The sequence below is a fragment of the Telopea speciosissima genome, unplaced genomic scaffold (assembly GCF_018873765.1).
Source record: "Telopea speciosissima isolate NSW1024214 ecotype Mountain lineage unplaced genomic scaffold, Tspe_v1 Tspe_v1.0511, whole genome shotgun sequence".
Classification (NCBI taxonomy): domain Eukaryota; kingdom Viridiplantae; phylum Streptophyta; class Magnoliopsida; order Proteales; family Proteaceae; genus Telopea; species Telopea speciosissima.
The window spans coordinates 2,661-25,892 of NW_025317847.1; the positions used below are offsets into that span (position 1 = coordinate 2,661).

The window sequence follows — 23,232 nt, forward strand, 5'->3', positions numbered from 1 at the left end:
ATGATCTGTTGAATATGTTTTTTTTATGTCACCATAACACCCCTTTCCCAGAATGACTCCCTCTTAAATTCTGTTCTATACATATTTTTTGGTCATTGCCTAGTCTACCCTCACTCTTTAATTCCCAATTCCATTCCTATCCATTCCCCTATTTAACTACCAAGCTGCTCTTTAAGATTCTACTTAATCACAGCTCTGCCACTCCCCTTGTAAACCTTGACATATTTACATAATTGCCATTATTTTTCAACTTTTGGGTATTGTACACTTGGGTAGTTCCATAGCGATCCGAATCAGGGTTTCTCGAATCCCGGATTGCATCACTTAGGCCTGGACATTGGCTGATACTCTTGGGGCGGCCTCAAAGCAATTTCATTGAAGATGTTTTGGTGAACAAATCAACATGTGCTTAGGGATGATTGCGCATCAAAAACTGATTTTGAGAGAATTCAACTGGTGGTGGGATCAGAATAAGTTGATCATCACAATCCAGGCTAAATATCAGCTCCTAATTAAGAATGCAGACCATCACAATGAGGTAGAGTGGAAAGGTACAGCTAAGTCGCAGTCTGAAATCATCAACGTCACAACACAAGGGTAATGACTAACGAGTATGATATCTAAGCTGGTCATGGAACCTATTTGGAAAGACTTCTAATTTGTACCCTGAGTTCATCAAATCAGAAGAGACTTGCCATTGACAAAGGGGTTAGTGATGAAAATCTTGTTATGTGATATGTACATTTGAGAACAATTTCAAAGAGCAGAGCACAAGATCATTGATGAGCACATTTATGTGTGAAATCTTAGGGCATAAAGCATGCATTTTACCACATTGAACAGAGTTACTCAGGTGTTTTTCTGTATTTTCAGGTTTTAGGTCATTTCATGCTACTCTGGACTATCGGGTGCCGTATCTTCAAATTGACATGTAAAGTGGTCCAGTTTCTTTTCATGGTTGCGAAGAGGACAAAATTTTGAGCAAGATGGACGTGATGCATTAAAAGTACACATTCGTTTAGGCCATCATGCAAGCGATTATTCTTTTCGGGCCAGAAAAGAATAATGGGCTAGAAGTGAACCAAGATGAAGCCCAGGCTAGTCTGCGATTTTTCCAGGGCCACATTTAGCATCAAAGGATAATTATGATCAAGGGTTGAGATTTCATCAAGCACAAGACCCCTTCTGCGTTTTTTTATTGCTTGAAGAGAGAGAATAGCTGCCAACTACACATGAGGGCCCCACCTTTAACGTTTTCTTTAGAGCACCCCATGCTCCACGTTTTTTGAAGGGTAGGATGGGAAGAAGTTCCATTAAAACAACCAAGGACAAAGGAGTAATTTCACTCTAAATTAGAAGTTTAACTCTAAATTGGGCAGTAAGCAAAAAATTGGCCAAGGGAAGGCTTGCGCAAGTTTGAGAGGAGAAATAGTAGGAGAGATAGGAGAGGAGAAAAAAATAAAATAAAAAAAAGAGAAAAAAATCCTCTCTCCCATACGTTTTTCCTCCCTCTCTCTCTCTCTCATCCCTCTTTCCTATTTTCTCTCCCCTCTATTTATCTCCCTCTCCACGTTTTCTCTCATCTACTTTCCTTTTTTTTTTCTATTATTTTATTTTATCTCCTAAACCCTCTTACGGTTCCCATCTCCCCTATTTTATCTCCCACTCTCTCTCTCTCATCCCTCTTTCCTATTTTATCTCCTAAACCCTTCCACAGTTCCCATCTCCCCTATTTTATCTCCCAAGTCTCTCTCTTTAATTTCGCTCCCAATCCCTCTCCCACGGTTTTCACCTTTTTCTCTCTCCTTGCCCACGCTTCCAACTCTCTCCCAATGTCTCTTTCCTCTCCTATTTTATCTCTTCACCATACATATTAGCCAAATTTGGAAGACCCAAAAGGAGAAGATGTGCATGTTCCTTGGGGCTGCTTATTCTTGGAAGGTCTCTAAACACAAGATTGAAGATTACCTGGTGCCTAATTTTTAGGATTTTGATTTTTGTTTCTTTCCTTATTTTTTATTTTTAAATAGAAATTAGGATTGAGGAGAAGGGGCCCACTAAAAAACGTGGAAGCTTCCCCCCCTCTTCTCTCTTCCTTCTCATTCCCTTATAAATACATAAGGGGTTGGGGCTGTTCAAGTGTTCATTACTAAGAGAATTTTAGTCTTCTTCTTACTTTTGGCTTCTAGTTTTCTAGCTTTGCTTTTATGAATTTTATTTCAATGGTTGTAATTCCTTTTTATGTAAGTTTAATTTAAGGAGTGTTCTTCAATTATGGTTGTAATTTCTTTAATATCTAGTTTCTAGTTTTTGTTTTAAGTTTTCTAGTTCTAGGTTTATAATTCTTGTGAGAGGACTTAGAGATTTGGAAGAGGAAGACATGCAAATTAATTCAAGTAAAGTAGGCTTCATCAACAACATCCATCCAATACTCATTCAATACGTTTAATTCAAGTTTGGTAGAAGGGAGTATCAATACGTTTAATTCAGATAATTAACAATGTTAAGGAACCAAGGTTCACTAGACATTGCCATCAGATACTCATCAGGAAAGTTCCCGTTGATTGGAGAATCATCAGTTAAGGAATTTGGCAGCCGGGATAGATGGTCTGTAACCAAATTTTCACTACCTTTCTTATCCCTAATTTCAAGATTAAATTCTTGCAACAAGAGGACCCACCTAATGAGGCGAGCCTTGACATCCTTCTTCTGCACAAGATATTTGATAGCTGCATGGTCAGTGTACACAATCACATGTGAGCCTATCAAGTGGGGCCTGAACTTCTCTAATGCAAATACAACAGCTAGAAATTCTTTTTTAGTAGTGGTGTAATTAAGCTGTGCATCATCTAGAGTCCTACTGGCATAATAAATGACATGGGGCAGTTTATTGACTCTCTGTCCAAGAACAGCCCCTATAGCAAAATCAGAGGCATCACATATAAGCTTGAATGGCACTGTCCATTTCGGAGCTTGAATAATAGGTGCTGAGGTCAACTCTTTTTATTTGCTCAAAGCTCTTATGATACTCAGGGGAGAAATCAAAGGCGCAGTCCTTTGCCAACAAGGAAGTTAGAGGTCTGCCTATCTGGCTAAAGTCCTTGATGAATCTTCTAAAGAATCCAGCATGACCCAGAAAAGATCTAATATCCTTCACACTCTTGGGTGGTGGTAGATTGACAATAAGGTCCACCTTAGATTTATCAACTTTAATCCCATCTTTAGATACAATGTGACCAAGAACTATACCCTGTTTCACCATGAAGTGGCACTTCTCCCAGTTTAAGATCAAGTTCTTTTCTATGCATCTCTTAAGGACTAAGGAAAGATGGTGCATGCAATTAGAAAAAGTAGAGCCGTGAATAGAAAAATCATCCATAAACACCTCTAGGAAGTGCTCTACCATATCAGAAAAGATACTCATCATGCACCTTTGGAATGTAGCAGGGACATTGCAAAGCCCAAAAGGCATACGCCGGTAAGCAAAGATGAATTAAACGCCTTGAATTAAACGTATTGAATGAGCATTAGATGTATGTTGTTGACGAAACCTACTTTGCTTGAATTAATTTGCATGACTTCCTCTTCCAAATCTCTAAGTCCTCTCACAAGAATTAGAAACCTAGAACCAGAAAGCTTAAAACAAAAACTAGAAATTAGATATTGAAGAAATTACAACCATAATTGAAGAACACTCCTTGAATTAAACTTGCATAAAAAGGAATTACAACCATTGAAATAAAATTCACAAAAGCAAAGCTAGAAAACTAGAAGCCAAAAATAAGAAGAAGACTAAAATTCTCGTAGCAATGAACACTTGAACAGCCCCAACCCCTTATGTATTTATAGGGGAAGGAAAAGGAAGAGAGAAGAGGGGGGGCGGGGAGCTTCCACGTTTTTGAGTGGGCCCCTCCTCCTCAATCCTAATTTCTATTTAAAAAAAAAAAAAAAGGAACGAAATAAAAATAAAAATCCTAAAAATTAGGCATCAGGTAATCTTCAATCTTGTGTGTAGAGACATTCCAAGAATAGGCAGCCCCAAAGAACATGAGCATCTTCTCCTTGTGGATCTTCCAAATTCGGCCAACATGTGTGGTGAAGAGAGAAAATAGGAGAGGAAAGAGAGGTTGGGAGAGAGTTGGAAGCATGGACAAGGAGAGAGAAAAAGGTGAAAACCGTGGGAGAAGGATTGGGAGAGAAATTAAAGAGAGACTTGAGGGGAGATAAAATAGGGGAGATGGGAACCGTGGAAGGGTTAAGGAGATAAAATAGGAAAGAGGGATGAGAGAGAGAGAGTGGGAGATAAAATAGGGGAGATGGGAACCGTGGAAGGGTTTAGGAGATAAAATAAAATAATAGCAAAAAAAAGGAAAGTAGATGAGAGAAAACGTGGAGAGGGAGATAATTAGAGGGGAGAGAAAATAGGAAAGAGGGATGAGAGAGAGAGAGAGAGAGTGGGAGGAAAAACGTGTGGGAGAGAGTATTTTTTTCTCTTTTTTTATTTTTTATTTTTTTCTCCTCTCCTATCTCTCCTACTATTTCTCCTCTCAAACTTGCACAAGCCTTCCCTTGGCCGATTTTTTGCTTGCTGCCCACTTTAGGGTTAAACTTCTAATTTAGAGTGAAATTCCTCCTTTGTCCTTTGTTGTTTTAATGAAACTTCTTCCCATCCTGCCCTTCAAAAAACATGGAGCATGGGGTGCTTTAAAGAAAACATGAAAGGTGGGGCCCCAATGTGTAGTTGGCAGCTATTCTCTCTCTTCAAGCAATAAAAAAATGCAGAAAGGGTCTTGTGCTTGATGAAATCTCAACCCTTGATCATAATTATCCTCTTTGATGCTAAATGGGGCCTTGAAAAAATCACAGACCGGCCTGGGCTTCATCTTGGTTCACTTCTAGCTCATTATTCTTTTCTGGCCCAAGAAGAATAATCGCTTGCATGATGGCCTAAACGAATGTGTACTTTTAATGCATCACGTCCATCTTGCTCAAAATTTCGTCCTCTTTACAACCATGAAAAGAAACTGGACCACTTTACGTGTCAATTTGAAGATATGACACTCGATAGTCCAAAGTAGCATAAAATGACCTAAAACCTGAAAAATACAGAAAAGCACCCAAGTAACTCTGTTCAATGTGGTAAAATGCATGTTTTATGCCCTAAGATTTCACACATAAATGTGCTCATCAGATTCCCCCACACTTGAACTTTGCTTGTCCTCAAGTAAACAAAACAAAAACTATCCTAAAATGCAAAAATCCTAACTCACTTTTGTAGGAATCACGGTTGCACTTAGCATGTGCAACAAGCCTTTAAACCCCTAGGTTACCCCTAGTGGACGAGTTTTGTCTTGTTGGTGTTTGCAGTGAATGTATACCCAAAATTCAATAAGTCAAAAAAATGTTGCAAATTTTAATTATGGCATAGGTAGGATGGTGCACACAATATCTAAAAGTGCTCAACTAAAGATCAAGGAGCCAAAGATTCCCCCACACTTGAACTTTATTACCCCACATCAATTCAAGCAATAAGCATGCATCAGGATTAAGGGATCTCCTCATATCTTCTGAACACTACTCACCTTTAGGTAAACCACTCATAGCATCGATGGAACCAAAGACTCAGGCTTTGAGCATTTTTGACCATACTTTCCTTTTAGGCATTAAGGCAATAACTTTTCTTTCTCTTCAAACAGTGAACTCTATTTCTACTCCACTATTGTTCCCTGAATGACATGGCGGAGAATACACCAGACACCCAAGTACTTGGTAGCTTCGCTTTTTACATATATCTATAAAGACATTGAGACATTGATGCTAGAGTTTTTTTTAGAAGTTTCCTTCCAGGGAATTTCGAACAAGTCACCCCGCTTCCTGAGGCACCAGTGCCCTGTCTAGTTCCAAGGAACTTCACTTTCCTTTCTTGTTTATCTCTTTTTTTTTTTTTTTTCATTCACTTTCATGCCTTGCCACAAACAAATTGGTCTCAGCTTCTAGCCAAAAGATCAAAGGGTCCATAAAACACATAGAGGAATCTAGCCATCAAATGAAATGGTACTCATATTTTCTAACTCAGTCCCCATCACCAGATACGTACTAATTACCGTCCTCGAAAAAGGATTTTTTTATTATTTTGCATGCTAGGGCACCTAATTCCCTCTTTCTCTCACTTCGCAATCAAAGAAACATATGCACAAAACTACCACCACAATCAAAATATCACCAAATAAGTTCACAATCATCTTTATGCTGTTTGAGACCCACCTACACTATAAGCTATGTTGTCCGGATGCAATTTTCCAAAACTGCATGATGCTCTCCACCTAATCTTAATTTTACTGTCTCTATCCCTGTGCAGCTATTAATTTTTGTACACTTTCTTTAAAATTTTTATTGGATGCTTGATTGAGCTGTAAATTGGTTTTGCCCTGCTGGAGCTAGAATGTTGACGTTTGATTTTTTTGTTTTTGATCTTTTTCTTTCTCCCCTTCCCCAGAAGAAAATGAAAAGTCAGGGAAGTTATGTACCACCAGTCTACATTCCATTGAGTCGGTCAGATACAGAAGCAGAGATTTTTCCGCAGAATGATGAACTTCCTCCTCGTCATACAAGCGAGAATCCTGCACAGTGGTCTTCTGGGATCTGTGCTTGCTGTGATGATATGCAGAGCTGTATGCCACTTTCTGCCTTGTGACCCTTGATTTATCAGAACCAAAAATATGAAAGGTGCATCTTGGATATTTAGAAAAATCCAATGAAAGATTTGCTTCAATTATCTTTTGTTTGTAAAAAAGATCTTTTTATACAACTCTTGCTAACATTAGGAGAGAGGTGGAGATTGCTTAATTGTTATCTTTCATTTGGTTTGTGTAGACTTCTTTCTTGGGGCCCTACAGAGTATAACAGCCATGGTATAAAAAATCCGAATCGGCACGGGTGAATCGGCCAATTCAGATTGGAATCCATGGAGGCCGGTCCCAATTATGACCAATTCTTCTAGGACAAACTGAATCGACCAAGGAAAGGGGTTTGGGCCATTTACTCCTTCATTTGGCTGCCGAAAATGCAGAAATTCAAGAAGACTTACCTTTTTGCTAGATCCACAAGATACTGGAGCCCAAAACTTCAAAAACCTGAGATGTAAGGAGATCTGCAACCCCTTCTCTTGATCTCAGTTTTTTGAGTGAAGCGGCTGATTTTGGCTAATCCGGATTGGAATCCATGGTCCCCGGACCAATTCAAGTTTTGAATCCTTGACAGAGGTGCTGCTTTTCTCTTCTATTAAGACTTTCTGACTTATCAAGAATACATAAAAAAAAAGATTACTAGGTTTTAAGGTGCACAACTTAATTTGACCTTGTTGTGCCCAAATAAATAAAATAAATTATAAAATGAATAAAAAAGGACCTTGGATTTAAAGTTCACAGGACCAGGCAATTTTCATTGGTATGATGCAGGTCTGCATGTTAGAGAGTATATGAAGAGGCTTTATAATATTTATTTGCCACCTCATAAGGGAGGACCTTGATTCTTTGATGCATGGTTTGGCATCTGAGAGGAGATTTTGGGTTTAAGTAAGCCCCAATAGGTTGTGGATTTTCTATGTGTTGGGCCATTTGTTCCATGGGTTTAAGTTGTAATGGGCCTGATGTATTAGCTCCATAACAGGTAGTTTATTAGGAATAAATATTTCTTTTCCGATAAACGATGATTTCATTAGCAAAGAAAATAGGTATATTACAAAACAAAAACAAACAAGAAGAAAGAGGTGATGCCAGGAACGAACCCAAGACCACCAAAAAAAGAAACCCACAACTGGGGAGTAGGAAGGGAAAACTGCAGACTATGATTTCATAAAGGATTATTATACTCGTAACAAACTCTAGGTGGCACTGCGCCTTCTGGGCCAGCTCATATGGAATAATTGTGTCTTTAGAAACATTCTCTATTAAGTGAAGTTAAACACTTGCTTGGTCAGATGGGAAGTCTTAAATGCAATCCATCTTGTAGCATTGCAGCATCTACTTCTGCTAGATATTAGTACATCGAGATCTAATAGCCATGTCCAAACCCTCTCTGTCTCAGCAATATAATCTCTGCTCTAGCTGAATCCTCCTCTACTATAGGAGCTAAGTAAATTCTAAGGGTCGTCCCATCCACATCTCTGTTCAATCCTCCATCTCCGGATGGACCCAGATGCACTAATGAGCTCCCATTAAAATTCAACCACATAGCCCAAAATAGGAAGTTTCCAGATGTTAGCATCTCTGTTCATTCCTCCACTCTTGGATGTCCAAGATACACCTGGCACTCCATCAAAATTCAACTTCACGTAGCCCAATGGAGGATGTTGCCACTGATACTCTCTCAATTAACAAATTGGACATGAGTCACATGATATTCAGACAACCATTCCTGGTATAAAAAGCTATTTTCTTTTATTTCTTTAACGCTTCTGAGTTGCTATTAAATTTCTGAGTCTCTATTAAATTATGTTAAGAGCCAAAGAGTTGAAGTTGTCTCTTAAGTGTTTGAATCTAGAAAATTTGTTTGATAGCCGTTAGAACTTCAGAGCTTAGAACAACCAATAAATATAAGATAGAAGAAGAAGAGAAATAGGAAGAGAAAAAGTACCAAGAGCAAGAGAGAAGAGAAAGAAGAGAGGAGACTACCAATCGGAAAAGAATACTTTGTAATAACTATCGACAGTCCCTATTGCATTATATAATAGGGTAATACACAAGTATAAGTACAAGGACAAGTTTTCTCTTGTACAACATGCGGTAACTACAAAAAAACTAAATAATAAAACCACAAAGTATACTACCGCAGGGTATGGCAAGTATACCCCTGTGGTATCTAATACCACAACTTACAATAGCAACATGATTCTATTCTTAAAAATACAATACAACTCATGCATTATTAACTGTTTCTTGAGAGGGAATAGACTGTTTGGCTTTTGGAAAAGTCGTGTTGTCTCTGTAGTCTGGTTAATTGCTAGTTTTTTGCTTTCTAGTTGCTGCCTTTGAAATTCTGCAAATCAGGTTGTGTTCTTTTACTTGAATTATTAAACTCTTCATTCTAATTAAATCTTTGAATTTGACCTTTTGTTTCTAGGACTTCCCTTCATGTTGAATTGAGTATTTTTTCTTGCCATCGTATGTGCATATATCTAATTAGCTTTCCTGTTTAAAATTTAGTTTCCTTTAACTTGATTTATACCCTTCACAGATTCCTTTCTTTGTTCTTCTCTAGATTCTAGGAACTCAAACCATAAATTGCACAGCCTTAAATAAGAGAGAATAAAACCTTTCTTGAACGGCCTAGTTCATGAAGCCCTACTGCACTTCATTTTCCTTGTTTCTCTAATTTCTGTTTTTGTGTAGTTCTTATTTTGCCTATTCTTTGATTCTTTGTTCAGTATTATACTAAGAGATTGCTTATTTAAGATAACTAACTTTAACTCCAAGAGGCTCTGAATTCTAGTTTTGCCTTTACTTTAACCTTAATTAAAGAGAACTACACTAGGTTTACTAGTTTTGGAGAATTTTGACGTCTTCCTTCTTCAGGTTGCACCACAGTATTCTTAAGATGTAAGGAATATAGGAGGATATAGCGAAAGAGGAACTCACTTTCATAATTTCATTTAGGCATTCTGCTTTTATTATTTTTTAATTTTAATATAGAATTCTCAAATCTTTCCGTTCAGATGGTTCCATAGTTGCCACTACCTCTCCATTGCATACAATAACCTTCTCCTTACAAATAATTCCCTCTTTCTTTTTTCCAGAAAAATCTAATGCCACACACTGTCATTAAAAGCTTCTTTCCTCCATATTTGTGACTATATTATGCCTGGGAAAATCTCCTTGCTTATTCTACTGAACCTTTATTTTTTGACTTATTGCAAAAGGAGGGAAGAAAAAAATGTATACAAGGAAAAGGCAGCCTAAAGAGCCTTGGGGGAGCTTACTTTGGGCTATAACCTAGGCCCAACCAAACAATTCCTTAAAGGCCCCCATGTACACAAATGAAAAACAAAGACCAAAAGACCCCCCACACCAGTCATCTCCCCGGGACATTACTCCTCACAATCCACATAGGATGCGCTCCTCAGTTCTGGGCTAAAAATATATTCCTTGAAGATTTCGTTCCCTTGGGGGATGTCCTCTCTACACATTTATTCACTTAAGTTCATATTGTATGTCAAGATAAAGTCTGTGAATATATCTTTGCTCATATGCTTTTATCACTTACATAGTAGAATTTGTTTCTGTAATCATTTATAGGCTTGTTCCCTACAGAAATTTTTTAATTGATGGAGGTGTATAAATTATGTCTCCAAACTGTTGCATACTGTAGTCTGTAAAATGGTAGAAGCAGGTAAAATAGAATTCACACTAACCATAGATATGGGGTTATTGATGATGCATGGATAGAACAAATAAAGCAGAAAAAAACTTGTTTCCACCTATTTGCTGCCAAAGTGTTCTGAATATATCAAAGTTTATTTGTAGATTGGGAATGGTGTTAGGGATCAGGACTGTTAATTGAAGATATAGATCAACTTCTTGTTGCATCTAGTGTTTGAAAATAGATCTACTACTAATCCTTTTCTTTTAATTATTTATATCTATTAAAGATTGATAAATGCACAGGCAAAACTATTACTTACTCATGGTTAAACAACTTCAAGAGGAGAAAGTGGGTAGAAATAATGCAATTTAAATGCAAGTTCTTGAAAATTAAGCTCAAATCAGATGGAGAGTTGTGTAACCTTTCAAGGTAGTGCTTGGACATTCAAATGGGAAAAAAAATCTTGTTGAGAAAAGAAAAAGATAGGGTCATATAGGGACAGGTAGGAAATTTTATGAAACTTGATCCAATAAAGAAGAGCATGATGTTTTAAACTTGGGGAGTTATAACTTATAAGTGGAGAACTTAGACATGTCTAGAAACTCCTCATCTAGGGAAGGGGCTTGCTTACAAGATAAAAAAGGGCATACCCAGTGCACGAGGCTCCCGCCATTGCGGTTCTACGCAGCCTTCCCCCGTTTTGCGGAGAGGCTGTTTCCAGACTCGAACCCACGACCTCTAAGTCGCAATGGAGCAACCTTACCGTTGCGCCAAGGCCCGCCCTCGCTTACTTACAAGATATAATTGTTAAAATTTGGAGAGGAGTTTTGAAGGGACACAAAGATGACTTGGAGAAGTTCAAATTGGAGGATGAAATGTTAGAAGACCAAGGAGCTATCACCAACCATGGTGTTTTGTTCATAAGGACTTGGACGAAGAACCTGTTGAACTTCAGCCCAAGCAATATCTACACTTTTCATTTTATTCTGAATTTTGGGAGGATTCATATGAAAGGCCCTTATGGAAGAGGATGTCAAGAAGATGGTAGGTAAACTTGAAGGAGACAAATCTACCTCGGGGCTTGGATACTAAGACTTGATACTGGTTTTCAAGGAGCTTTATTAAGACAATTACATGAATAGGCAGTGAATCCCCTGTTATTGCTCTAATTGCAAACATAATGGAGTCGAAAGCCTGAAGGGTTATAAGTTGATGAATCCCATTTGAAACAATTACATGATTAGTTCGAAGCTCTTGGCTTCAAGATTGAGGGAAATCCTTGAGTTTATGAGTTTGTAGATTGAGGGAAGTCCTAAAGTTTATGAGTTTGATGATCTCTAATCTCTAATCCTCAAAAGGCTCTGGTTTTGGAAGAAAAATCATTGGTGAATTTCCACCCTATCTGCAAGACTTGGATTCCCCTTGTTTTGTTTATGTTTCAAATTTCAACTGATTGGAATTTCATTAGACCCAGTAAGGAGATTTCTCTCATCGCAGTTCTACATCGAAATAGCTTGTGATTTACCTGTTTGATTCAATTCTTCTTATGTCTTCTTTATCTGAACAGAAGCCTCAGAGTTTAAGTTGTCGGAAGTCGTACACTTGTTATTGCTAAGGGTGATCTTACTATTTGGGGGTGTGAATTTGATTTGTGGGCTGGATTCGTTATGCCCTCTGTGTCATAGCATGCATCACCACAGCCTCATTAATGAGTACCTATAATGTAGTTCTATATGTAAAGGTCCTACTAGAGGCCAATTATCCAGGATCCAATGACAAAGGACCAAAGGGGCTGCTGGTTCTGCAGTTCCAATAGAGCAGAATTGGAGTATTAGGTCAAATTCTAGGGTTAAGATGAAGGGGTTGTGAGATTGTGATAAACAGTAAAGCTGGGCAGGTGTTTAGGATGATATTGAAGTAGGTTTAATTAGGTTTAAATGGAAATTAGGATTCCAGAAAATTTTAGGGTTAGAGTTTCGGGTTTTGGAAATAGGAAAGTAGGGGAAACTAGGGTTTAGGGTGGGAATTTTGGGATGTTCTTTGGATCGAGTGTAGGGGATGCTAAGGGGAAACTGTGGTCCAAATCTGATGAAAATCTGATGAGGGAGGAATGTTGGACAGGATTAAGGGTGATTAGGGTTTATGAAATTCAAACAAAAACAAAGGGGAATCGATTTGGAGGGGGGGAGGAAAGTAGAGGGTTTAGAAACAGAATTGGGTCTCAAACTTACAGTAGAATCCACTGGCAGCAAGCTTGGACAGCATAGAAGGATAGAACCATTTTCAATTTTAGGGATTCTCTCGGCCGTTATGGCGCAAGGAGTCGTAGGAGATCCACCTACCCTTTCCACCTTGATAGAACCACAAGGATGAACACTCAAGGAGCAGCAGCAGCAACAAAGGCAGCAAACACGATTTTTTTTTAATTCAAAAAACTGTGGGGTAGCCTCCCACGATTTAATATTTATAATAAAAGGCTAATAGCCAAATCCTAATGCAATCTAAACACTTCCCTCACTTAAATCATGGAAGGGTAGGAATAAAAAACCTAAAACCAATTAAAACACTTAAACTAAGAAGATTCCTAAGTAATCAATAGGATATAAAACCCTATCAGCCAATAAGAACATTTCACTTAAATTGGACCAGTGGTTCAACCGGTTCAATTTAAAACACTAAACATGAAAAATAAACTAAGTGTTGGGCTAATCCCGTATGCAACCTATGTACCCCTAGTTTAGACCCATTAAAGTGGCCTATTACATAGAAAACCCTTGGGATCAAAGGCCCAACGTATATATATCCCAACCCTAGACTTATTTCTAAAGAAATAAGCCCATTTCGATGATGAATCTGCTTCAACGTAGAGGTGTCATGATGGGTTCTCTGCTTATAGTGGTAAAATTTGTTCCGATTCACCCAAAAAATCCCTAACATTTTGTTTTGGCACCAATTATCTGTCATCTCACTGAAATTGTTTGGTGCTTCTGTAATTTTGGCTCTTTCAACTCAATTCAGTCTATTTTGATCATTTCAGTGAATTTTGGTAATTTCTAACAAAAATGTTGAGAGCTGTGGCTTTAAAATCTGTGTTTTGGCCTAAATCAAATTGATGCAAGTTTTCAAAATAAAAATAAAAGAACGATTTTTCTGAACTCGTGAGAAAACCACAGAAGAGTATTTTGAGTACATTGCAAATGATGAACATTTCCCACTTAAATGCTTTTGATTTGGTAAACAACGGAGGAAAAAAAGAATTTTACGGCTATGGATATGTGATTTGGAGAGGAAAAAAAGTTCTTCTATCTTTGAAGCAAAGGGGGGGGTTGTGGATGATATTACATTGGGCTCATTTCATTGCTGTGAGTGTGCAGACCTGCAATCCTGACCAATAGAGAAGAAGAGGGGAGAAGAAGGAGAAGAGAAGAGAAAGATGGAGAAGAGAGATCGATAGAGAGAGCCAGGAAAACTCCCTCACGATTCTAATTAATTGAATTGTGAGGGGGACATACTTATATTGACTAAAACACATTACACGAGTAAATACCTAAACTACCCTTAATATAGAAAATAAACTAGAAACATAAATAAGACAGAAATCAAACCAAACACCCCCCAGACTACTAAATCTAATCGACATCCTTAACACTCCCCCTCAAGCTGGAGCGTAGACATCACCAAGAACCAGCTTGGAACAACCATCCAAGAACTAAGGTCGAAACAAGGCCTTCGTAAACATATCTCCAAGCTGAAACTGTGAACGAACAAAAGGAGTGACAATGAGCTTCTTCTGAACAGCATCTCGAACAAAATGACAATCAACTTTAATGTGTTTCGTCCGTTCATGAAAGACAAGGTTGTTGGCAATGTAAATAGCAGCTTGGTTATCACAGTACATCTCCATGGGCTGATCACTGGAATAACCAAGCTCAATAAGGAATGAACGAATCCACATCAACTCTGCAGCAGTATGAGCCATGGCTCTGTATTCAGCCTCAGCACTGGAACGAGCTACAGTCGTCTGTTTCTTGCTCTTCCAAGTGACCAAATTTCCTCCAAAGAAAGTACAATAACCTGTGGTCGATCTTCTAGCGCCATCAAAACCAACCCAATCCGCATCAGAGAACCCAACCACATTGGTATGACCATGGCGACAATACACTAATCCCTTACCGGGAGCACTTTTGAGGTATCTTAGAATGCGACAGGCAGCATCCCAATGTACTTGCTTAGGGTTCTACATGAACTGACTAACAACCCCTATAGCAAATGAGATATCAGGACGAGTAACTGTGAGATAAATAAGTTTACCAACCAAACGTCGATACTGATGTATGTCACCAAACTCTTTGTCATCAAAAGCACCAAACTTGATGTGAGGATCCATAGGAGTATCAATGGGTTTACAACCTAACATCCCTGTCTCATCAAGTAAATCAAGGACATACTTTCTCTAGGATAGGCTAAGACCTCGAGAGCAGCGAACAACCTTAATGCCAAGAAAGTACCTGAGGCAACCTAAGTCTTTGATCTGGAAATTATCATGTAAATAAGTCTTCACCTGTGCAATTCCAGAAGCATCATTACCAGTAACAATGATGTCATCGACATATACTGCAAGAATGACCACGTTAGAACCCCGACGCCTAACAAAAATAGAGTGATCAGAATAGCACTGAGAAAACCCATAACCAGCCACAACACTGCTGAATTTATCAAACTATGCACGGGGAGACTGTTTCAGTCCATAAATTGCCTTATGAAGGTGACAAACCCGGACACTATCCTCCCCCTGAGCAACATATCCAGGAGGTTGCTCCATATATACCTCCTCCTGGAGATCACCATACAAGAAGGCGTTCTTCACATCCATTTGAAACAGAGGCCATTCAAGATTGACAGCCAAGGAAAGTATGATACGAACATAATTCAAACGAGCAACAGGAGAGAAGGTCTCAAAATAGTCGACCCCATAGGTCTGTGTAAACCCTTTCGCAACCAAACAGGCCTTGAGTTCCACAGTTCCATCTGGATTGTACTTAACTGTATACACCTACCGACACTTAACAAGATCCTTACCAGGTGGTAGATCCACTAATGACCAAGTTTTACAAGAGATCAAGGCATCCATCTCCACATCCATAGCATGTTTCCACCTCGGGTGAGACAAAGCAAGGGTATAAGAAGTGGGAACAAAGGTAGAGTGTAATGTAGTAGCAAAAGCACGATAAGAAGTTGGGAGATGAGCAACTGAAACATAATTTGCCAATGGGTAAAGTGAATTATTTTGAGTGCAAGTACTAGTACCTTTGCGCAAAGCAATAGGACGGTCATCAGCATCTAAAGGAGGATCCGCAGGCAAGGAATCAGTTGGTGGCGGTAGAGGGGCAGCAACAACATTTTGAGGCGGCACAGGTGGCGGCTGCTGTTGGGCCCGGCGGTGATAGACATGCAGAGGATTGGCAACCAACGGAAGAGGAGGAACAGTAGTAACAACCGGACCAACAACACCAGTATCAATAGGGAGATCAATATCACTGGGAGAACCAGGAAAATAAGGAGTATTTTTGAAGAAAGTCACATAAGCGGAGACAAAGTGTTGGTGAGAAACAAAATCAAAACATCGATACCCCTTCTGGGTATGAGAATAACCAAGAAACAAATACTTGATAGCCCTAGGAGACAATTTATCAAGGCCAGGGCGCAGAACATGAACAAAACATTGACAACCAAAAAAACGAGGAGGAAGAGAGAAAGCAGCCCGCTCCGGAAAAACAACATTAAAAGGAATTTGATCATGAAGAACCGAGGAAGGCATGCGATTAATCAAAAAACAAGCAGTCAACACTGCATCAATCCAATAGAGTTTAGGAACATTCATATGAAACATTAATGATCTAGTAATGTCTAACAAATGGGGGTTTTTGCGCTCCGCCACACCATTTTGTTGTGGTGTATAGTTTGATGAAAAATGCCATTGTCAAAACAAAAGGAAAAGATCTCATGTTGAACCAGTTCCAGAGCATTATCAGTACGTAAAATTTTCAAATGAACACCAAATTGAATACGAATTTCATTATAAAATTGTTTGAAAACAAAAACAAAGTCAGATCTATCCTTCAAGAGGTACAACCATGTCATCCGAGAATGATCATTAATAAAATTGACAAAGTAACGAAAACCCAATCGACTCTTGACCCTACATGGACCCCAAATATCAAAATGGACTAACTGAAATAAAGCAGTACTCCTAGACTCTGGACTCAAAGGAAAAACAGTACGATGATGCTTGCCAAGCTCACAAGCTTCACACTCAATACTGGAGACAGCTTTGCAGCTTGGAACCAAATGTTGCAGCTTAGATAAGGAAGAATGTCCTAGCCGATAGTGCCAATGTAATGGAGAAACATCAGAAGAAGTAGTAACAGCCGCTGTTGGAGAAGTTGCCAAATCAAAATAATAGAGACCACCCTTCTCATGCCCGCCACCAATTGTTGTCCTCGTTGCGAGATCCTGGAAGACACAATGAGATGGATGAAAGGTTATAGAGCAATTTAAAGATTTAGTTAACTGACTAACAGACAAAAGATTAAGAGGCAGCCTAGGTACATGAAGAACATTAGTTAAGGAAAGAGATTAGATGATAAGGGGATATCCCCATGACCAGTAACATGAATAAAAGATCCATTGGCAATGGAAATCCGAGATGAAGTAGTAGATTGAGTAAAAGAGGAAAATAAATTAGGCTTACCAGTCATATGAGAAGAAGCATCGGAGTCAATGACCCATGGAGAGGATGAAGAGGCGAAACATGCAGTAGTACCTGAGTGGGCGAGAGTAGCTGTAGGAGTAGAAGATGATGATGCCTCCAGTTGTTGAACTCGTTGTAACAGTTGAGAAACCAGGTCACTAGAAGTACTACCACCATCAGTAGGAGACCCATGATTAGTGTTAGAAGGATGCACAGAATCAACCGCTCCATCAGAGACTGCGGCATTGGCAAACTGCTCACTAGCCCATTGTGGTTTGCCATGTTTCAACCAGCATTTTTCAACAGTGTGGTTAGGACGACCACAATGAGAACACCATCGAGAACCACCATCACTAGAAGAGGAACCAGTAGGGTTCAAACCAGCCCCTCGACCACCAGAAACATCCCCACGACCACGACCACGACCAGTTCCAGAACCACGACCACCTCGAGAAGGGGTACCACCACCACGACTACGCCCTCCAGTAGAAGTAAAAAGGGCAGAATTATCCTTAGAGACGGGAGCTGCATCAGATTTGACCGTGGAAGGAGAAACAACCCTTTGTATGCGACATTAAGCTTCATTCATAGACGGGATCTTCTCACCAGTCAATAATTGGCTTTTTACTGACTGAAGATCAGAATCTAACCCAGAGGGGAACTTAGCAACAAGAAAATCAGAACGTTGAGCCTTAATCACAGCAGCATCAGTAGATATAGGTTGGTACACATTGAGTTCCTCCCACATGCCCTTCAAAGAGCTGTAGTATTCGCCAAGCGATTTTCCTTCTTGCGTGAAGGAGAAAAACTTTTCATACAAATCATAAATCCGTGAAAGATTAGTGTCTTGAGAATAGCTCTCCTTGAGTTCTTCCCAAACACCCTTGGCAGTTTTATGAAACATCACGTTTGAGGCTATGGAGGGCTCCATGCTATTCCAAAGCCAGCAGAGGAGGGTTGCATTCTCAGCCTTCCAATCTTCATATTTATCATCAGTAGAGGCTGGAGGAGTCATAGTAAGGTAAGACATCTTCCGGCGAGCAGTAACATATACCTCAAAGGCTTGAGACCAAAGAAGATAGTTCGAAGCACCATTCAACTTGATGGTAGTAATCTGAACATTAAAGTGATCTGTAGGAGGCTTAGAATCAGCCATGATAACCAAGTAGATGATATCTCAAAGCTTGGACAGATGCACCAACAAATACGACAGGCCAAAACAAATCGATTTCAGCCAAAAAAAACCCAAAATAGGGCAGAAAAACAGAGGACCCAATAACCTTGAGAGCAGCAGCCAAAAAGGAGACCAATTCATGGCCAAATAATCACCAACAGCAGAGAATGAAACTCCAGACCAGCAGCCAATGTAGAGAGAAGAAAAATCCAGGAGAAGCAAAATCGATTTCCACGGTATTTTTTTTGGAAAATCGATTTCAGGTTGGGGTAGAAAACACTTCAACCATCAAACTTGCAGACAGCCAAACAGTAGCACAGCAGGGAACCCTAGTCCTTCATCATAATATGACTAGGGTTCAGGCAATATAAGGCAGCATATGGTTGCTGTGGACCACGACAAGAGAGAACACAGAAAAGTCTTCAAAACCGCAGGAGAGGAGCAGATCGTGGATCAGAATTGCTGCTCTGATACCATGTGAGAGTGCAGACCTGCAATCGTGACCAGTAGAGAAGAAGAGGGGAGAAGATGGAGGAGGAGAAGAGAAGAGAAAGATGGAGAAGAGAGATCGATAGAGAGAGCCAAGAAAACTCCCTCACGATTCTAATTAATTGAATCGTGAGGGGGACAATATTACTTATATTGACTAAAACACGTTACAAGAGTAAATACCTAAACTACCCTTAATATAGAAAATAAACTAGAAACATAAATAAGACAGAAATCAAACCAAACACCCCCCAGACTACTAAATCTAATCGACATCCTTAACAATTGCCTCTGACTTTGTTTAACTTGGGGAGTAGAAAAGGGAGGTTGATGCTACTTTGACCTAAAGTTAGGCTGTTGGTTCTGGTTTGGCCACCATATGACATTGGGCCAGACCGCTATATGATGTTGGGCCTGATGGTTTTGTATATATTGTTTACTTAGTATAATAACAGACTTTTATATACATTTTTTTCAAAGGAAAATTTAACCGAATTATTTCACCAAATGTATTAATTTTTAGACCAAACTTAGACTGTCATTGAAGAGAAATTTAGTTACGTTAATCTTAATGGTCACCAGGAAAGAGCAGCCATGGTTTTGTTGCATCTATCCTTTGACTGGGGTTTAAAGTCAAGTATCTTCAAGTCTTAGGACTCCTTGATTAGGTCTTTATCTGAAGGGAGACCAAATTTATTTTTCTCCTTTCTTCATATGGCTTTTATTATGTAATTTAGATTCCTATGCCTTTGTTTGTTAATGGTTATGGAAATTAGACATTGATCGATAAAGTTGATGAATCAATTAATAATAGTCTGTGGAGGTTTAGTGATAAAAATGTTTCTGTCCATTATACTCCTATATACTATTAATTATTTTTAAGTTGAAGAAATGATCTAGAGATTGTTTGATGCTTAGGCTCTTAATCCAGCTTTCGAACTCTTACTCCTGGCATTATACGCTTCTATATCTAAAAGTTAGTTTAAATGCAACCAGATACATGTTTATTCCCTTCGATGTCCTTTATCATAGTTTTCCAAGTTAGGGGCATTGTAAGCCCAATGGAATGGTTCATCAACTGATCATTATTTATCAACTTCATGCAGGTTGTATTGGTCTTTTTTGTCCTTGCTTCCTGTTTGGAAAGAATGCAGAGTTTTTGGGTTCTGGGACTTTGATCGGATCATGCATGACCCATTTCATTTTGTGCGGTGTTGTCAATGCTCTCTGTTGCCTGTTGACTGAAGGCATTTTCTTAGGGTTACCAGGATGTGTAGTCGCATGCTATGCTTGTGGATACCGCAGAGCTCTACGGTCAAAGTATAATCTGCAGGTGCAAAATTGTTCTCAACCCACCCCCCCTCCCAAATGAAAAGTGAAAAAAAATAAAAATTGAACTTATGCTGTTTGTAGATGCCAAAATATGAAGCATACACAGTTTTTTGAGAAATGCCACTTGATCCCATTTAAACCTGTGCATAATTGAACTGTCTATTGGTCATAAACGTAAAGTCAACTCCCACGTCTACTCAGCTACCCAGTTCTGTTTACCTTCTCTCTCTCGCTCTCTTTTTTTTTTCCCGGTTACTTGTAAGCAGTCCTATATACACCTCTACAATGTAAGCTTAAGTTCTTCAGAATTCTATGTCTATTAAGAAGTCTGGTGTGAACACAAGAACCCATTACCCACAGGTCAGAAGGTGTTTGTTGTGATCCTTCATCACCAACAATATAGCATGGTCTCTTTCTTTATTCTCAATGACTTGGATCATCCTACAACAGTACAACAACAACAAACTCAGCCTTATCCCAATTTAATGGGATCGGCTACATGGATCCAAATAAAACAAAGTAGGGAAAACTGAGGTCTAAACAAAAAAAGGGAATGAAGAGAAGGTGAAAGGAGGGATGGAAAATGAGACGAGAAAAGAAAAAAGAAAAAAAGGAAAATGTCAAATGAAAGATGGAAGATAAAAAGAAAAATGAAAGATGAAGGATAGAAATAAGACAAAAGAGGCACAACCCAGTAAGTTAGGAGAAACTCAGCTAAATGGGGTCTGCTACTTGGTATAGGACCTAAACTTTGCATGTTCTTCCTCACAATTTCTCCTATGGTCATTTTAGGCCTGCCCTTAGTTCTTTTAGCTCCTTCTATCGGGATCATATCACTCCTCCTTGCTAAGGGCATCCCTAGGCCTCCGTTGAACATGATCATACCACCTCAAACAAATTTCCCAGTTTGTCATTGATCGGGGCAACTCCCAAGTCAGCTCTAATACGATCATTTCTTACTTTATTTTGTCATTGATCGGGGCAACTCCCAAGTCAGTTCTAATATGATTTTCTTACTTTATCCTTCCTAATTTTTTCGCATATCCATCTTAACATCCTCATCTCTGCTACACATGGCTTCTCAATATGACACTTCTTGACTGCCCAACATTCTGCCCCATACATCATAGCCGGCCGTACAACAGTTCTATAGAACTTTCCTTTAAGCGCTAAAGGAATACGTCGGTCACACAACACTCCAGACGCGCCCCTCCACTTCATCCATCCCAATTTAATTCTGTGTGAAACATCATCCTTTATTTCACCTTCTCCATTTATGGTTGACCCCAGATATCTAAAATGATCACTTTGCGGTATCTCTGTTTCCATCTTAGTATCCATCATAGTATGACTAAAATTACACTTCATATACTCAGTCTTCGTTCTACTAATCTTAAAAAGCCTCTTGTTTCCAAGTTTGATCTCCATAGCTCTAACTTGGCATTAATCCCTGCTTTTGTCTCAACGACCAAAACAATATCATCGACGAATAGCATACACCATGGGACCTCATCTTGAATGCTCTTGGTTAGGTAGTGTAAGCATAAATAGATAAGGGCTTAAGGCTGATCCCTGATGTAACCCAATCGTAATTGTGATTCCTTGCCCTAACCTCCCACAGATATCACAATAGTCAGCATGACCTCGTACATATCTTTAATTATATCCACATACTTACTTGATACCCCTCTCTTCACTAGAAATGCTAGATTAAATCTCTAGGCATTTGGTCATAGACTTTTTCCAAGTCAATAAAGACCATATGGAGATTTTTCTTGCTATCTCTTTATCTTTCCATGAGATTACTCAATATGTAGATAGCTTCTATCATGGATCTACTTGACATAAAGCCAAATTGGTTCATCGAAATATGAGTCTCTCATCTCAAATGAGCCTTCAATAACCTTCTCCATAAGTTTTTGTCAGTGTGACTCATTAATTTTATGCTTCTATAGTTATTGCAGTTTTGGATGTCACTTTTATTTTTGTGGACAAGGACTACAATGTTTCTCCTCCATTCATTTGGCACCTTCCATGTGTTCATAATCCTGTTAAACAGATTGGTTAACCAATATACCCCCCAACCTCCTAGGGTTTTCCATGCTTCTATTGGAATCTCATCTGGGTCTGGTGTCTTGCTTGCGTTCATCTTTCTTAAGGCTTCTTTAACTTCCGTGACACTAACATTTTGTACATATCTATGACGTGTGGTGTCTTGGATCATCCTCGCTTTCCAAATTCTCTGCGTGACTGCAATTGGTATCAAGCACCAGAAAATTTTTCCCTTAGAGCTCAGCTAGGGTGCTGGCCACATCATAAGGTGAAAGTCATTTTCAACTAGGTGGGTTTCATTTACTCCAATCCAAACCCCTCAAAGTATTGCCACATAATGTTGGCTACCTCAAACTTCGAAAATATGTGGTCTGAGTTCACCTTCATACATATGTATGCTAACATTAAGCTTATTTTTCATTTTTGTCCAAGGTTAATCACCTTTATATTAGTAGTCTCCAAGCAAATGTTCTGACTTGCTGAAGCAACTGAGCCCCAAATACCAGACCTTTCCATGTTCTCTATTAGACCAATGCGAAGTATACCATAATATTACTTCACCATGGAAGTTCTTTTAGTACATTACCGATTTTTATCGTGGATCTTTAAGATTGATACATTTTAACAGTCATTCCCTTAATAGTGAGCCATGATGTGAATGAACACATTAACCATGAATGGAAGCATTTGTGTTGTATGTTGGGGTGTAATGTTCTATATCCAGGAGATTTGAATAATTCAGCATTCTTAGCTTTGTAAAGTCAATGTAAACAGCTAATATGATAATTTCTGACTGGTACGTCTTAACTTGCAACAGTTCTTTTACTTATTTTCAAAATTCCTTTCTACCAAGTACAATATGAAGGGTAGGAAATTATTTGTAGCTTGATTTAACTAGAGACTCGAGACTGAGGCTGGAATCAGCATGTGTGATAGATTGCTATAGGTGTCTTTGGTTATTGGAGATGAGCACATGTAACCTATTTCAATTATTCCGTTTTGTGCTTGTATGCAGGTTTTGGTCATAATTGTTTTTTTTTAAAATCTGTATATGGGCCCTCTTAGAATTATTACA

The 23,232-nt window shown here is 38.9% G+C and overlaps 1 protein-coding gene across 1 annotated transcript; it reads left to right on the forward strand.

Annotated features, from left to right (window-relative positions):
- Positions 1–6,459: 6,459 nt before the first annotated feature.
- Positions 6,460–20,160, forward strand: LOC122648148 (protein PLANT CADMIUM RESISTANCE 10). Its single transcript, XM_043841399.1, has 2 exons — positions 6,460–6,671; positions 19,880–20,160. The coding sequence occupies exons 1-2, from the start codon at positions 6,503–6,505 to the stop codon at positions 20,143–20,145; spliced, it is 435 nt and encodes a 144-aa protein (XP_043697334.1). The 5' UTR covers positions 6,460–6,502; the 3' UTR covers positions 20,146–20,160.
- Positions 20,161–23,232: the final 3,072 nt, after the last annotated feature.